Source organism: Crinia signifera, chromosome 12 (genome assembly GCF_055691185.1).
Source record: "Crinia signifera chromosome 12, ASM5569118v1, whole genome shotgun sequence".
Lineage (NCBI taxonomy): Eukaryota > Metazoa > Chordata > Amphibia > Anura > Myobatrachidae > Crinia > Crinia signifera.
Genome location: NC_139228.1, coordinates 81509770 through 81528511, shown reverse-complemented (window position 1 = coordinate 81528511; position 18742 = coordinate 81509770). Strand labels below are relative to the sequence as shown.

Sequence of the window (18742 nt, the reverse complement as noted above, 5' to 3'; positions counted from 1 at the left end):
ATAATTACACGCATTCATTCCCATCCATTGTGCCGCGACTCGTCAGCGTGTCACAGTGGCGCAATCATTTCAGGGTCGTATTGAAAAATCTTTAAATGGAACGGTAAGGCTGCCAACGATCATGTTATGTGAGTGGTTGGAAGCTATGGTCTTAATCGCTCCTTTATAGTCTCATAAGATGAGGTCCTAGCTGCTTTTTGGAGCCTTACATTTAAGGCTTCAGATTCTCAGATATGGAGGCCCACCAGGTAGCTGTCTCCATATAAAAGACAGAGGTTGAGGAGAATTTGTTACTCTACGGTGGGAAACCACCATGTGACAGGAGAAGCCATCACCTGGGGGGACTCTACTATTCTAAATGCTACCAGGCCCAGTCGTTGGGGAAGCAGCACTCAGACGTTTCTCACTTTGGTGGCAATGTACTAAGCATTTGAGAGCGGTAAAGTGGAGAGAGATAAAGTACCAGCCAATCAGCTCTTAACTGCCAAATTACAGGCTGTGGTTAAAAAAGGACATTTAAGGGGTGTACACACGGTGCAATTCAAGGCAAACGCATTCTATTTGGACTATATACTGAAGTACAGATCTGCCTGCACAGTCTATTGGATTCCGGCCGTGGGATCGAATCAAAATCAAATGTGTTTATATGCAAATAGACCAGATCGACCTGTGCGTACGGGGCATTAGGAGCTGATTGGTTGGTACCATCTCTGTCTCTCCCCTTTAGCCCTATCAAAGCCTTAGTTCATCTGCTTTAGGAGATAGAACTGTTAAGATGACAAAAAGATTTTTCCAGAGATCAGTCCCATATTAGGTATCACACAAGGACATTTTGTAACCTGTTTTTTGGACCTTTTTTCACCCCCCATTATCGCTTTATTCATGTTAGTACTTACACCTGCATTGTTAGTCACTGTAATATATATGACTGTTTTCCTCCAGTAGTATTTACTATCGCGCCTCTGCTCTTCCTCTATCGTCTACCTCGCTCCTCCATCTCTACAGACCCATCCTATTTCTGTTTTTTACATATCGACTTCCATGGTCTCGAGTCCCCCTTGCCCCCCCTACCCACTTCCCAGACTGGGATTTTGTTTCTCTAAGAGCTTTACATTCTCTCTGACAAGATGAAAAGAAAATGCTGCATTTTCGGGCCGACTAGGATCCACCAAAATGAGCCCACGGATCAAAGCTACACAAATACCTTCACATAACCTCTAACAGAGAGACTGAGTGTGCTTTGGTCTGACTACACTAAGATTTACTGTGCACTCGTCTACAGGTACATGCAGTATACACCGCGCACTCGTCCACAGGTACGTGCAGTATACACCGCGCACTCGTCCACAGGTACGTGCAGTATACACCGCGCACTCGTCCACAGGTACGTGCAGTATACACCGCGCACTCGTCCACAGGTACGTGCAGTATACACCGTGCACTCGTCCACAGGTACGTGCAGTATACACCGTGCACTCGTCCACAGGTACGTGCAGTATACACCGTGCACTCGTCCACAGGTACGTGCAGTATACACCGTGCACTCGTCCACAGGTACGTGCAGTATACACCGTGCACTCCTCCACAGGTACATGCAGTATACACTGTACACAGGTACATGCAGTATACACCGTGCACTCGTCCACAGGTACATGCAGTATACACTGTACACAGGTACATGCAGTATACACTGTGCACTCATCCACAGGTACATGCAGTATACACCGTGCACTCGTCCACAGGTACATGCAGTATACACTGTACACAGGTACATGCAGTATACACTGTGCACTCATCCACAGGTACATGCAGTATACACCGTGCACTCGTCCACAGGTACGTGCAATAAACACTGCGCACTCGTCCACAGGTGCATGCAGTATACACCGCGCACTCGTCCACAGGTACATGCAGTATACACTGTACACAGGTACATAAAGTATACACTGTACACTCATCCACAGGTACATGCAGTATACACTGTGCACTCGTCCACAGGTACATGCAGTATACACCGTGCACTCGTCCACAGGTACGTGCAATAAACACCGCGCACTCGTCCACAGGTGCGTGCAGTATACACCGCGCACTCGTCCACAGGTACATGCAGTATACACTGTACACTCATCCACAGGTACATGCAGTATACACCGTGCACTCGTCCACAGGTACATGCAGTATACACCGCGCACTCGTCCACAGGTACGTGCAGTATACACTGTACACTCATCCACAGGTACATGCAGTATACACTGTGCACTCGTCCACAGGTACATGCAGTATACACCGCGCACTCGTCCACAGGTACGTGCAGTATACACCGTGCACTCGTCCACAGGTACATGCAGTATACACCGCGCACTCGTCCACAGGTACATGCAGTATACACTGTACACTCATCCACAGGTACATGCAGTATACACTGTGCACTCGTCCACAGGTACATGCAGTATACACCGCGCACTCGTCCACAGGTACATGCAGTATACACTGTACACTCATCCACAGGTACATGCAGTATACACTGTGCACTCGTCCACAGGTACATGCAGTATACACCGCGCACTCGTCCACAGGTACGTGCAGTATACACCGTGCACTCGTCCACAGGTACGTGCAGTATACACCGTGCACTCGTCCACAGGTACGTGCAGTATACACTGTGCACTCGTCCACAGGTACGTGCAGTATACACCGTGCACTCGTCCACAGGTACGTGCAGTATACACCGTGCACTCGTCCACAGGTACGTGCAGTATACACCGTGCACTCGTCCACAGGTACGTGCAGTATACACTGTACACAGGTACATGCAGTATACACCGTGCACTCGTCCACAGGTACATGCAATATACACCGCGCACTCGTCCACAGGTACGTGCAGTATACACTGTGCACTCGTCCACAGGTACGTGCAGTATACACTGTGCACTCGTCCACAGGTACGTGCAGTATACACTGTACACAGGTACATGCAGTATACACTGTGCACTCGTCCACAGGTACATGCAGTATACACTGTACACAGGTACATGCAGTATACACTGTGCACTCATCCACAGGTACATGCAGTATACACCGTGCACTCGTCCACAGGTACGTGCAATAAACACTGCGCACTCGTCCACAGGTGCATGCAGTATACACCGCGCACTCGTCCACAGGTACATGCAGTATACACTGTACACAGGTACATAAAGTATACACTGTACACTCATCCACAGGTACATGCAGTATACACGGTGCACTCGTCCACAGGTACGTGCAGTATACACTGTACACAGGTACATGCAGTATACACTGTGCACTCGTCCACAGGTACGTGCAGTATACACCGTGCACTCGTCCACAGGTGCGTGCAGTATACACCGCGCACTCGTCCACAGGTACGTGCAGTATACACTGTACACAGGTACATGCAGTATACACTGTACACTCATCCACAGGTACATGCAGTATACACTGTGCACTCGTCCACAGGTACATGCAGTATACACCGTGCACTCGTCCACAGGTACGTGCAGTATACACCGTGCACTCGTCCACAGGTACGTGCAGTATACACCGTGCACTCGTCCACAGGTACGTGCAGTATACACCGTGCACTCGTCCACAGGTACGTGCAGTATACACTGTACACAGGTACATGCAGTATACACTGTGCACTCCTCCACAGGTACATGCAGTATACACTGTACACAGGTACATGCAGTATACACCGTGCACTCGTCCACAGGTACGTGCAGTATACACTGTGCACTCGTCCACAGGTACGTGCAGTATACACTGTACACAGGTACATGCAGTATACTCTGTGCACTCGTCCACAGGTACATGCAGTATACACTGTACACAGGTACATGCAGTATACACTGTGCACTCGTCCACAGGTACATGCAGTATACACTGTACACAGGTACATGCAGTATACACTGTGCACTCGTCCACAGGTACATGCAGTATACACTGTACACAGGTACATGCAGTATACACTGTGCACTCGTCCACAGGTACATGCAGTATACACTGTGCACAGGTACATGCAGTATACACTGTACACAGGTACATGCAGTATACACTGTACACAGGTACATGCAGTATACACTGTGCACTCGTCCACAGGTACGTGCAGTATACACCGTGCACTCGTCCACAGGTACGTGCAGTATACACTGTACACAGGTACATGCAGTATACACTGTGCACTCGTCCGTAGGTACATGCAGTATACACTGTGCACAGGTACATGCAGTATACACTGTACACAGGTACATGCAGTATACACTGTACACAGGTACATGCAGTATACACTGTACACAGGTACATGCAGTATACACCGTGCACTCGTCCACAGGTACGTGCAATAAACACTGCGCACTCGTCCACAGGTGCATGCAGTATACACCGCGCACTCGTCCACAGGTACATGCAGTATACACTGTACACAGGTACATAAAGTATACACTGTACACTCATCCACAGGTACATGCAGTATACACTGTGCACTCGTCCACAGGTACGTGCAGTATACACTGTGCACTCGTCCACAGGTACATGCAGTATACACCGTGCACTCGTCCACAGGTACGTGCAATAAACACCGCGCACTCGTCCACAGGTGCGTGCAGTATACACCGCGCACTCGTCCACAGGTACATGCAGTATACACTGTACACTCATCCACAGGTACATGCAGTATACACTGTGCACTCGTCCACAGGTACATGCAGTATACACCGCGCACTCGTCCACAGGTACGTGCAGTATACACCGTGCACTCGTCCACAGGTACATGCAGCATACACCGCGCACTCGTCCACAGGTACGTGCAGTATACACTGTGCACTCGTCCACAGGTACGTGCAGTATACACTGTACAAAGGTACATGCAGTATACACTGTGCACTCGTCCACAGGTACATGCAGTATACACCATGCACTCGTCCACAGGTACGTGCAATAAACACCGCGCACTCGTCCACAGGTGCGTGCAGTATACACCGCGCACTCGTCCACAGGTACATGCAGTATACACTGTACACTCATCCACAGGTACATGCAGTATACACTGTGCACTCGTCCACAGGTACATGCAGTATACACCGCGCACTCGTCCACAGGTACGTGCAGTATACACTGTGCACTCGTCCACAGGTACGTGCAGTATACACCGTGCACTCGTCCACAGGTACGTGCAGTATACACTGTGCACTCGTCCACAGGTACGTGCAGTATACACCGTGCACTCGTCCACAGGTACGTGCAGTATACACTGTACACAGGTACATGCAGTATACACTGTACACTCGTCCACAGGTACGTGCAGTATACACCGTGCACTCGTCCACAGGTACGTGCAGTATACACTGTACACAGGTACATGCAGTATACACTGTGCACTCGTCCGTAGGTACATGCAGTATACACTGTGCACAGGTACATGCAGTATACACTGTACACAGGTACATGCAGTATACACTGTACACAGGTACATGCAGTATACACTGTACACAGGTACATGCAGTATACACTGTGCACTCGTCCACAGGTACATGCAGTATACACCGCGCACTCGTCCACAGGTACGTGCAATATACACCGCGCACTCCATCCACAGTTACGTGCAGTATACACTGTGCACTCATCCACAGGTACGTGCAGTATACACTGTACACAGGTACATGCAGTATACACTGTGCACAGGTACATGCAGTATACACTGTGCACAGGTACATGCAGTATACACTGTACACAGGTACATGCAGTATACACTGTACACAGGTATATGCAGTATACACTGTACTTGGGTACATGCAGTATACACTGTGCACTCGTCCACAGGTACATGCAGTATACACCGTGCACTCCATCCACAGGTACATGCAGTATACACGTGCACTCCATCCACAGGTACATGCAGTATACACTGCGCACTCGTCCACAGGTACATGTAGTATACACTGCGCACTCTTCCACAGGTACATGTAGTATACACTGCACACTCGTCCACAGGTACATGCAGTATACACCGTGCACAGGTACATGCAGTATACACTGTGCACCGCCCACTACTGCCACATATTCACTGCCCTCTACTGTGTGCCTGTGGTGCTTCTGATACCAGGTTCTAGACCACAGCCACATTATTTATAGTGTGAATAACCATTAACTGCTACAAGTCTTATGACCTATCTGTCCTCCACAGTGTTGAACAAGGGCCAGTGCGTGACCAAGTATTACCGGTGGATGCAGAAGAATGGCGGCTACATCTGGGTCCAGTCTTGTGCTACCATCTCAATCAACGCTAAGAATGCCAATGAGCGGAACATCATCTGGGTCAACTACATCCTCAGGTAACCTCCTGCCTCTGGTGCTTTTCAGTGAGGCACCTTTTTGTCACACCTGTACCTCAACCCTTAGACAATTCTAAGCAGGTAAGGGGCAATCGGTAACATTTATTAAGCTGGGAGAAACAAAATGCACCAACTCATTAAAGTGACTCTTGCTAAGCTAATGGCTTTTTTTGTCATGTTGATGCAAGTAACCGTTTATTGGCTGGAAGCCGTCGGACTGATGCGCTGCTGCTTTCAGGCAGAGAGCAGTTTGTTTCCTTGAGATAGCTTGATAAACAACCCAATAAAGAGAGAGTTGCACATACTGTAGCAACAAATCAGCTATGAGGTAGCGTTTTTAAAATGAAAGGAAAAAAACTCATTGGTTGCAACTTTTTCACTGCTTGATACAGGGGTGGCCAAACCGGTCCTCGGGATCTACCAACGGTCCACGTTTTTCAAATCATCTAGCTTGTGCACAGGTGAAGTCATTACTAACTGTCACATTGGTACTTGTTTCCTAGCACGGCCACACCGATTTGCATCGGGGTGGTCGTGTCGGAAAAATCGCGTCGGTCGCATCGCATGCGACCAAATCGCATGGGATGCGACTGACGCGATCGACACGATTTTTACATTGAATCAAATGTGAATAGGGTCCCTGGGACCCTATTTTACATTGGATTCAATGTAAAATATTCCCCAGACCCCCAATTTTACCCCCTCAACGCTGCCACCCCGAAGCGTGGCGAGCGCGTCCTCCGACCTTTTCATACCCCTACTATCCACGTCAGCGTGGAGTTGAGAATATAAAGTGTGGCGAGCGCAGCGAGCCACCGTGCCCGAAGCGTGTCGAGGGGACGCGTATAACTTTACAGGTATACGCGTGCGCTCGCCGCGCTCGCCACACTTTATATTCTCAACTTCACGCCGACGTGGATAGTAGGGGTATGAAAAGGTCAGAGGACGCGCACCGCCGCCCCTCGTGGGCTTGCTGCGCTCGCCACGCTTCGGGTTGGCGTCAATCGTGGGGTGACGACGGGGCTGTATATAATGTGAAATGGGTCATATTGGCCCATTTCACATTGTTTCCTATGTGAGATGGAGTTAATCAAGTCCATCTCATCTTGTGCCATTATAATGGCACAAGACCGACGCTATGCTCCTGATTTCAATGTTAAAAAATATTTGCCTATGGCAAAATCGCGGGCATCGCATCGGTCGCAATGTTAATGGCCGCGACCGACGCGATGCCCCCGATTTTGCCTTTGACGGTAAAATGGACCTGATTTCAAATATCATATAAAACTGACTTCTTTCATTTATTTCCTGCCTAATGGGCTAGAATATATTTGCTGCTCATTATAAGCTGGTAACATTCCTAAACATCGGCCCAGTGTGATAGGCTCCGATTTGCTGGTCCCAGCACAGTCCCAGATAGTAGCCGCTAGATTTAACATAGCAATCAGTTTTAAGAAGAAAACAACCTGGTTTTGCCTTAAAATGAATCGCTGCTTTAAATCTAGCAGCTGAGCCACACGGGACCACGCCTAGACGACACAACCGAACCGGTTATATTATCGATAGAGGTCGCTGTGGGGAGCTTCACCTCGCAAATGCGTGGTCGCTCCCGGGATGCAGACCAGTGTCCAAATCCTGGATGCGACCCAACATGTGAAAGGGGTATAACTCCACTGCACCCCCTCCCCCCAAACCTAATTTGCCCCAAATGCCAAGTCCCATGCATTTCTGTTCACAATGGGTGTCTTTTGCCCAAAATGCATGTTCGCTTCAATGTGATGTGACAAGGATGCAGGAGAAGACTGCACCGATTAAGTGGTTATAGGACATTTGTATAGTGCGTGAGACTGAGTCTGTATACTGAGCAGAGCACAACTCGAATACATCTGCAGTTGCCACATTGTAGCACTTTGTGTACAGATCCGGAGACTCAGTCGCATACAGATATACAAATGTCAGTCAGTCACATTCCTCAGTCTCCTGGTGCATCTTAGTTACATCGCATTGCAACGAAGATGGTTTTTTGGGTAAAAAAAAAATGCAAAAAATAGACACCCAACTCTAGAGGAGTCTCACGGGACCTAACTGTTTGGCGCAACTGCAGCAAAGATGAATAAGGACACATCTGCAGTTTTAGTTGATTAGCACGGAGGTGTCCACATATATTAATTACTATGTGTGATGACTATTAATACAAGAGTCTGAAATTTATTGTTCTTTTTTTCCCATTCAGTTTGCTTGAATACAAGGACATTCCAATGGATATCGCTCAGCTGCCACATTTGCCTGAAAAGACGTCAGAGTCTTCGGAGACCTCTGACTCTGATACAGACTCCAAGGATAATTCAGGTGATGTAGACACGGGCTCTCACTGTAACACACCATGTTCATTCCATGTTTTAAGATACCCTGTTGAATTAGAAGTAGTGGCTCTTGTAGAATACGTATAACATTGAATGTATGTATATTGTAGAATAGTCATTCTAAAGCGGTTTTACAAATGTAGAATTTATAGATGTGGTATCAATATTTACTTTGCCAATCCCTATATTGTCAGTAGTATAGGCAGGTGATATGGAGGTATCAAGCTCCATTAAAAAAAAAACAATTAAAATTTCAAAAACCAATTAAAATATTTTTATATACAGGATTCAAGTTTTTCCGTAAGCCTGGTACACCCTGCTGATCACTAGGCAGATGAGATAAACGGTCGATAATTTTTAGAAGATGATTCATTTTTGCAATGATGTTCATTGGACTGCAGTAGCTACTGAAGAATTTTGGTTAATTAAATTATTTATTTTTGCCTGTTTTGCTTGTATAATGCAACAAAAAATAAAATGTATTTCAATGGCTACCCTAAAGACATCAGTCCCCAAATAGGACCACGTAGAGTTGCTAAAACAACCCAATGTCAGTGAGGACGTCGCCATACATCACTTGGGAGTAGGAAATTCTTCCCCATGGCCCTATAATCTTCTTAATTTCAGTAGAGCAAAAATTCTAAATATTTTTTAAATAAACCCTTTCCACATGAATGGACCTCAAAAATAAATAAAAAAAAGAGACAAAATTGCCCGTCTCATAGTGCAGATAATCTGATAAATTATATATCCAGACAATGTATAGTTAATGTATAAACTCTATACCGGAATAGGGCCCCAGCGTAGGCCACAAGATAGGCATCACAAACTCCTTCAGTGTTTTTGCGTTCCTATTGTCCAAATGATCAAGTAACTCATTCAAAAATGGAGATGCTCCACATAGCGTAACACAAGTATTTATTCATATCACAATCCACAACAGTGGAATAACGAGATATATGTGGACCCTATAGCAAAAGTTTGTAAGGGCCCCTATTTGTCACCTAATGCTGAAAAATGTATACAGCACATGGGACCCATAGCAGCTGCACCCCCTGCACCTATGGTAGCTACACCCCTGTATATAACACATGTAACTGTGACAGGGAAGGTGGCCCCTCTCAGCACTGGGCCCCATAGCATCTGCACCCCCTGCACCTATGGTAGCTACACCCCTGTATATAACACATGTAACTGACAGGGAAGGTGGCCCCTCTCAGCTCTGGGCCCCATAGCAGCTGCACTCCCTGCACCTATGGTAGCTACATCCCTGTATATAACACATGTAACTGTGGCTGGAAAGGTGGCCCTTCTCAGCTCTGGGCCCCATAGCAGCTGCACCCCCTGCACCTATGGTAGCTACATCCCTGTATATAACACATGTAACTGTGACAGGGAAGGTGGCCCCTCTCAGCTCTGTGCCCCATAGCAGCTGCACACCCTGCACCTATGGTAGCTACACCACTGTATATGACACATGTAACTGTGACAGGGAAGGTGGCCCCTCAGCTCTGGGCCCCATAGCAGCTGCACACCCTGCACCTATGGTATTTACGCGCTGTATAGAACACATGTAACTGTGACAGCAGGGAAGGTGGCCCCTCTCAGCTCTGGGCCCCTAGTAGCTGCACTCCCTGCACCTATGGTAGCTACACCCCTGTATATAACACATGTAACTGTGGCTGGGAAGGTGGCCCCTCTCAGCTCTGGGCCCCATAACAGCATACCCTCCAACATGACCCATTCCATTAGGTACAAAATGCTCTGTTCCTGGACTTCCCTGCCAGTGGCAGCTACAGAGGTTGGACTCCAGCACAGTCCAAAATTCAAAAAGGGGAGCCACATCAACTGTCAGTGAGTCCAGGACAGTGATGTTTGGAGTGGTATTAGGTGTGGCTCCCCTTTTTGAATATTGGACTGTGCTGGAGCCCCAACTGTGCAACTGCCACTGGCAGGGAAGTCCAGGAACAGAGCATTTTGTACCTAATTGAATGGGTCATGTTGGAGGGTACGTAACAGCTGCACCCCCTGTAACTATGGTAGCTACACCCCTGTATATAACACCTGTAACTGTGACAGGGAAGGTGGCCCCTCTCAGCTCTGGGCCCATAGCAGCTGCACTCCCTGCACCTATGGTAGCTACACCCTGTATATAACACATGTAACTGACAGGGAAGGTGGCCCCTCTCAGCTCTGGCCCCATAGCAGCCACACTCCCTGCACCTATGGTAGCTGCACCCCTGTATATAACACATGTAACTGTGACAGGGAAGGTGGCCCCTCTCAGCTCTGGGCCCCATAGCAGCCGCACTCCCTGCACCTATGGTAGCTACACACCCCTGTATATAACATATGTAACTGTGACAGGGAAGGTGGCACCTCTCAGCTCTGGCCCCATAGCAGCCACACTCCCTGCACCTATGGTAGCTGCACCCCTGTATATAACACAAGTAACTGTGACAGTGAAGGTGGCACCTCTCAGCTCTGGGCCCCATAGCAGCTGCACTCCCTGCACCTATGGTAGTTACACCACTGTATATAACACCTGTAACTGACAGGGAAGGTGTCCCCTCAGCTCTGGGCCCCTTCGCAGCTGCACTCCCTGCACCTATGGTAGCTACACCCCTGTATATAACACATGTAACTGTGACAGGGAAGGTGGCCCCTCTCAGCTCTGGGCCCATAGCAGCTGCACTCCCTGCACCTATGGTAGCTACACCCCTGTATATAACATGTAACTGTGACCGGGAAGGTGGCCCCTCTCAGCTCTGGGCCCATAGCAGCTGCACTCCCTGCATCTATGGTAGCTACACGCTGTATATAGCACATGTAACTGTGACAGGGAAGGTGGCCCCTCTCAGCTCTGGGCCACATAGCAGCTGCACTTCCTGCACCTATGGTAGCTACACCCTGTATATAACACATGTAACTGTGACAGGGAAGGTGGCCCCTCTCAGCTCTGGGCCCCATAGCAGCTACACCCCTGTATTTTACACATGTAACTCACAGGGAAGGTGGCCCCTCTCAGCTCTGGCCCCATAGCAGGTGCACCCCCTGCACCTATGGTAGTTACACCCTGTATATAACACATGTAACTGTGACAGGGAAGGTGGCCCCTCTCAGCACTGGGCCCCATAGCAGCTGCACTCCCTGCACCTATGGTAACTACACCCCTGTATATAACACATGTAACTGTGACAGGGAAGGTGGCCCCTCTCAGCTCTTTGCCCCATAGCAGCTGCACTCCCTGCACCTATGGTAGCTATACCCCTGTATATAACACATGTAACTGTGACAGGGAAGGTGGCCCCTCTCAGCTGCACTCCCTGCACCTATGGTAGCTATACCCCTGTATATAACACATGTAACTGTGACAGGGAAGGTGGCCCCTCTCAGCTCTAGGCCCCATAGCAGCTGCACTCCCTGCACCCATAGGTAACTGTGACAGGGAAGGTGGCCCCTCTCAGCTCTGGGCCCCATAGCAGCAGCACTCCCTGCACCTATGGTAGCTACACCCCTGTATATAACACATGTAACTGTGACAGGGAAGGTGGCCCCTCTCAGCTCTGGGCCCCATAGCAGCAGCACTCCCTGCACCTATGGTAGTTACACCATTGTGTATAACACATGTAACTGTGACAGGGAAGGTGGCCCCTCCCAGCTCTGGGCCCCATAGCAGCTGCACTCCCAACACCTATGGTAGTTACACCCCTGTATATAACACATGTAACTGTGACAGGGAAGGTGGCCCCTCTCAGCTCTGGGCCCCATAGCAGCTGCATCCCCTGCACCTATGGTAGCTACACCCCTGTATATAACATATGTAACTGTGACAGGGAAGGTGGCCCCCTCAGCTCTGGGCCCATAGCAGCTGCACTCCCTGCACCTATGGTAGTTACACCTCTGTATATAACACATGTAACTGTGACAGGGAAGGTGGCCCCTCTCAGCTCTGGGCCCTATAGCAGCTGCACCCCCTGCACCTATGGTAGTTACACCCTGTATATAACACATGTAACTGTGACAGGAAGGTGGCCCCTCTCAGCTCTGGGCCCCATAGCAGCTGCACTCCCTGCACCTATGGTAGTTACACCATTGTGTATAACACATGTAACTGTGACAGGGAAGGTGCCCCCTCTCAGCTCTGGGCCCCATAGCAGCTGGACTCCCTGCTCCTATGGTAGCTACACCCCTGTATATAACACATGTAACTGTGACAGGGAAGGTGGCCCCCTCAGCTCTGGGCCCATAGCAGCTGCACTCCCTGCACCTATGGTAGTTACACCTCTGTATATAACACATGTAACTGTGACAGGGAAGGCGGCCCCTCTCAGCTCTGGGCCCCATAGCAGCTGCACTCCCTGCACCTATGGTAGTTACACCCCTGTATATAACACATGTAACTGTGACAGGGATGGTGGCCCCTCCCAGCTCTGGGCCCCATAGCAGCTGCACTCCCAACACCTATGGTAGTTACACCCCTGTATATAACACATGTAACTGTGACAGGGAAGGTGGCCCCTCTCAGCTCTGGGCCCCATAGCAGCTGCATCCCCTGCACCTATGGTAGCTACACCCCTGTATATAACATATGTAACTGTGACAGGGAAGGTGGCCCCCTCAGCTCTGGGCCCATAGCAGCTGCACTCCCTGCACCTATGGTAGTTACACCTCTGTATATAACACATGTAACTGTGACAGGGAAGGTGGCCCCTCTCAGCTCTGGGCCCCATAGCAGCTGCACTCCCTGCACCTATGGTAGATACGCCCCTGTATATAACACATGTAACTGACAGGGAAGGTGGCCCCTCTCAGCTCTGGGCCCCATAGCAGCTGCACTCCCTGCACCTATGGTAGTTACACCCCTGTATATAACACATGTAACTGTGACAGGGATGGTGGCCTGTCTCAGCTCTGGCCCCATAGCAGCTGCACTCCCTGCACCTATGGTAGTTACACCTCTGTATATAACACATGTAACTGTGACAGGGAAGGCGGCCCCTCTCAGCTCTGGGCCCCATAGCAGCTGCACTCCCTGCACCTATGGTAGTTACGCCCTTGCACAAGTGTCTGGAAGCTGTCTCTGCTGACTACAATGCTGGTGACAAAAACTGGAGGAGGAGGAGGTGGTCCATGGAATCTACAGGATATTGAACGCAAAAGACCATCATTGAATTGAATATCCCAAGTGGGGCTGCTTCATCTGACTTTTCTTTTTTTCTAGTATAATTTGGGTGCTTGCACCCATTCTGAATCACCTCCTGAAGACAATACGACAGAAACAGTCTTTCTACATTGTACTTTTTTCCCAACATTTCACTCAGCCTTCATTATACAACTCCTTTACCTTCTCCCTCCCTCAAAATAAGCATGTAACGTAAGTGTCTTAAATCAGATCAGCCTTGATTAAATAATTAAGTACAATCAAGGACTGAGACCTCTATTCGAGAATACATTTTACATTAACTTCATTCCAGGTGTCCATTACCACTCTTTGGGTAGCACTTAAACCAGGACTTCAAGGGATACTTAGAATAGAACAGGCCCATAACGAACTACAGAGATTTAAAGAAATTCAACACCTCTCAAATTTCCAGCTGGGACCCAACATCAACAGAGTGACATCATAGTTTCCTATCCCCTCCCTCATAGCCCTTCTTACAGAAAAACAGACAAAGCAATAACACAATAATTAAGAAACAGTCAGGAACCACTGTGGCCTGTAAACTGAATCCAACTAGTTAAGCAATGGCACAAGTCCTTGACAGTCAAACACATCGCCCCTCTGCCCGCTGAAATTGGTTATATTTACAGTATGTGATTACCTCCTTCTCTTTCCTGACTTACTTAGTTCTGTGACGCCACTTTGACATACCTGTAATCATTTTGAGACTCTATGGGGAAAATTGACTAATATGGGAGTTTCACATGGGCTGTTGCTATGGGAAACCATTTAGATAATGTCTATTATCTTCAAAAAGGTGCTAAATAAATAAATAAAAATGATGTCCTTCTCCTAAAGCATTGTGCAATCTGCAGCAGGTTTTCCTCCAAAATGTATCTTCAATGTTTTTCAGTTTTTTCCAAAAAATGGGAGGTTTTTGAAGTGCACATATAGGGTGAGAGTTAATGTCGCCCGAGTTCAGCGGTTACAGGGCATGGTTTTGGACATCTCGCACTGCCGCTGAACTCGGGCGCCATTAAATCTCGCCCATACTCTGTTTCAGGGTTGAGGATATTACAATAATCTTTGAAGCATTCTTATGTTGCTTTGTAATAATGATGAAAAAACACTAACCAGCCAATGGGACCTCCTTACAGATGGGTGTCAAACTCAGTTGAAAGAATTGAATTGTACATAGGTAAATGGCTAGCACTTGGACAATGTAATTTTTGGTTTATTTATGCCGATTTTTCAAATTAATGTTTAAATGCAACCAAGAGGAGTAAATAGTTATATAGTCAATCATCCCCTGTTTTGACTGTAGCATTAACTGATGATAGTTTTATTGCAAAAAAAAATAATGTTCTGCTTTTTAATCCCCACAGAAGATAATGATAATCCAAAATCAGATGGCAAAGGGAACCTTTCAGAGCAAAGCGAGGATCCAGAACCAGATCGTAAGCAGCCTGGGCCACATTCTGACCCCGACATGAACTGTGACGAAGAGGCCAACAGCTCCAGTGACGCCTGCAGCGAGGAGAGCGAGGAAAGTGAAGACTGTGAGGTCAGGAAGGGAGAAGAGGAAATGGACCAAGGAGGGCTGAGTGCATTAGGGGGTATCACTGCTCTGGGAGCACTTGGCCCTATGCACATTAAAGTTGAGCGCTACACTGAGAGTGAGACGGACATGCGTGGACCGGAATCCCTGAGCTCTGACAGTGTCAAAGACTCCGAGAGCGGGGAAGAGGAGGAAGAAGAGGATAGGGGAATTTGTGTTACTGGGGTTCTAGGCAGACACCAGCGGAGGAAAAGGAGAAGGAGAAAAGGATTAGGGCCATGTGGTGGACGAAGGAGGCGTCTCTCTGGTGGATCCAGCCCTAGTGGGATAGAGGGCACCTTAGGGGATCCTCCAAGACTCCTGCCTTCCACTCCTCCTCCTACAGGAAGCTGTTCTTCTTCATCTGTACTAAAGATCAAGACCGAAATGTCAGAGCCTATCAACTTTGATAATGACAGCAGTATTTGGAACTTTCCACCCAATCGAGAGATCTCACGCAATGAATCCCCTTATAGTATGACAAAGCCTCCTACGGGAGGTGAGCACTTCTCCCCCTCCCCATCCTCCACTGCTGCTGCCCCTCCAGCCCTCCATGTTTCCATACCAGACTCTGTTCTCACACCCCCAGGTGGGGCTGAGGGAGCTGGGCGCAGCAAAGCGCAATACTCCGGATCCTCAGGGGGCTTAGGTTCTGTCAACTCTGACCCACTTTCACCTCCACTCTCTGCCTCTCCCCGTGAGAAACCACCCCAGACAGGGGGCCCATCAAATTCCCTTCTGTACGCAGGAGAGCTAGAAGCACTACAGAGGCTTCAGGCAGGCAATGTGGTCCTTCCTCTTGTACATCGTGTGGCAGGAACTCTTGCAGCCACAGGAAGTAGTGGACAGAGGGTGTACACTACAGGCACCATTCGCTATGCCCCAGCTGAGGTGACACTCGCCATGCAGGGCAACCTGCTCCCCAATGCCCACCCGGTGAACTTTGTGGATGTAAATGGCCCGGGTTTTGGTTTAGACCCCAAAACCCCAATGGAGATGCTGTACCACCATGTACACAGATTAAACATGTCTGGCCCATTTGGAGGAGCAGTGACAGGTGCTGGTCTTACCCAGGTGCCTGCTGCCAGCGTCTTCACGACAGCCGACGGGATATTCTCTTCCCTTCCTTTCCCTGTGTACAGCAATGGCATCCATGCAGCACAGACTCTAGAACGTAAAGAGGACTGACAAAACAAGGAGAAAAATGAATGAAAGACAGATAGAAGGAGGAGAAGAAAGATGAACAGACTGCAGAAAGTAGAGAAAGACGTAATAACATATTGCAGAATGTAGGTGGCTGTGTACTGGTGTCAGGGGCAGCTAAACTTGTCTTCTCCACTGCTCCCTAATCCAAAGCCGCAAAAGGAGGTGTTTCTCATGACTAAATCCTTTAATGTTAATTCCTTCCTTCAAAAATATTCTGGGACCAGTAGCCCCGTCTTCCGAACCTCATACTTCTAGCAGGGCTGCACAAAATGTTCGCTTCCCCATTAGCCCCCTTTCTGCGGCTTTGTTTTAGTTGGCAGATGCCTTTCCTGAGGACCGCTCGCACTGTGCCCGTTGCCCCTTTGCGTAGAGGGGGTTGCAACGGCTGCGTTCAGATCCTTTACAACCTAAAATTTTCCAGCACTTTGACTCACACCTTGATTTTTTTTTATTTTTTGGACCCCTAAACCCTTATGGGCTTCTCTAACTCCTCCACGTTCCCATCACTGCCAAAATACTGAGACACTGCTCACATTCTTTGTAGTATTTATTTATCATAATGTTGGGACCTTAAACCTCTCTGCTGCTAGAGCTTATGGCCATTAACTCTTTCATTGCCAGAGGGGCCATGCTAAGCGTGCTCATGTGGCAGGGAAAGAGTTAGCTTGGCTTGCACTACTGGATCCTGGGAGCGATATCAGGCTTGCATTAACCTCCAACAGTGCTAAAGGGGGATGAACCAGTCACCATGACAGCTGTGTATTGATGTACCAAGATGCCTTGTCTTTTCAAGGGGGATGTATGTGTGTATATAATGATGATGTTGTGTCACACACGTCACACGCAGGAAAGAGTTTTCCGCACCAGTCCAACCACTAAAATTTAATCTGGTGGATTCTGTCACTTCTAGGTGGAAACTGCTCCTGACCAGATCTAGATCAACGTTGGGCAACGCTCTACCCTTTAGGTGTTACTAAAGCATCCCATGATATTTGTTTTAGCATTTGCTTGAGAAGCAAAAGACGGCAGTTAAGGAGGATCTTGCCAATGCCATGTTGTACGGTGAAATGTTCTAGGTTATCCAACAAAAGCAAATGCCCCAAAACATTCTTCAAATTTAGATTATGATCCATATGGACACTTATAGCATATAGTCATTACTTACTCTACCAAATCTATATGTTGTCAGCAAGACTCATGAACACAGCATATTAATACCACCCTGTGTGCAAAGTAATTACTGACATTGGGCTAATTGTATGAAGCTTGAAGAAGTGGTATCTATCCCCATCAAAAACATTACGGTCAAGGTGATAATGCTCCAGCCAATCAGCACCTAACTGTCAATTTACATATTGGATCTGATTGGCTGGAGAATTATCACCTTGACCGTAATGTTCTTGATGGAGATTGATAGCGCTTCTCCAAGGTTCATATATTTACCAATGTCGGTTATTCCAACCACAAAGGCATTTATCATTTATGGCAACTATATTTTAGTCCTTGGGACTTCCTTAGTAAATAAGAACATGGGTTTAGTCATTGGTCAGTGTGAGGCAGATCTTTAACATCTAGCCAAAGAGTGTCCTCCTACTCCTGACCTGAGTTCTGAAGGAGCTAGCCTAAATAGAACTTCGTCACCTTCTCTAATCGTGAGGAGTATTTATTAGGGATATAGGGAGCATTTGGTGGAGAAACTGTAACATTTGGGTAACAGGTTGCCATAAGCCCTCAATGATTGTGTAGCAGAAGCTCAAGTAGATGTTGATGGTGCTGTGAGCAGTTGGATGAGAAAAATGTGAATGTTTTTTTTAAATTGCTGGTTAAATTCCATAGTCTTTATCTCTCAACTCAAACTAACTCTAGGAAAAACCTAATACATCAGATATGCTAACAGCCCTTTTTAGAAAGGGAGCAGGCAATTTTGGCTCAAACACACTATAACCATTTTGCTGTCAGAGAGGCTTAGTACATGGTACTTATAGTCCGCTAAGATGATTAGCCATTTTGGTGCTTTAACCAATGTATCATTATTTAAGCAAGGTTTTTTTGCGGAAGC

General features: G+C 47.9%; 1 protein-coding gene across 12 annotated transcripts in view; it reads left to right on the top strand.

Moving 5' to 3' along the window:
• The window catches only part of NPAS3 (neuronal PAS domain protein 3), a 380993-nt gene extending 363009 nt beyond the window's left edge, over window positions 1-17984 (top strand). For all 12 annotated transcript variants that reach the window (XM_083167037.1, XM_083167041.1, XM_083167036.1 and 9 more), the window contains 3 exons: window positions 6206-6353; window positions 8587-8702; window positions 15266-17984. In XM_083167037.1, coding sequence (XP_083023163.1) covers window positions 6206-6353; window positions 8587-8702; window positions 15266-16665 — 1664 coding nt within the window. In that variant the 3' untranslated portion in view covers window positions 16666-17984. The remainder of the gene's footprint in view (window positions 1-6205; window positions 6354-8586; window positions 8703-15265) is intronic.
• The last annotated feature ends 758 nt before the right edge of the window (window positions 17985-18742 follow it).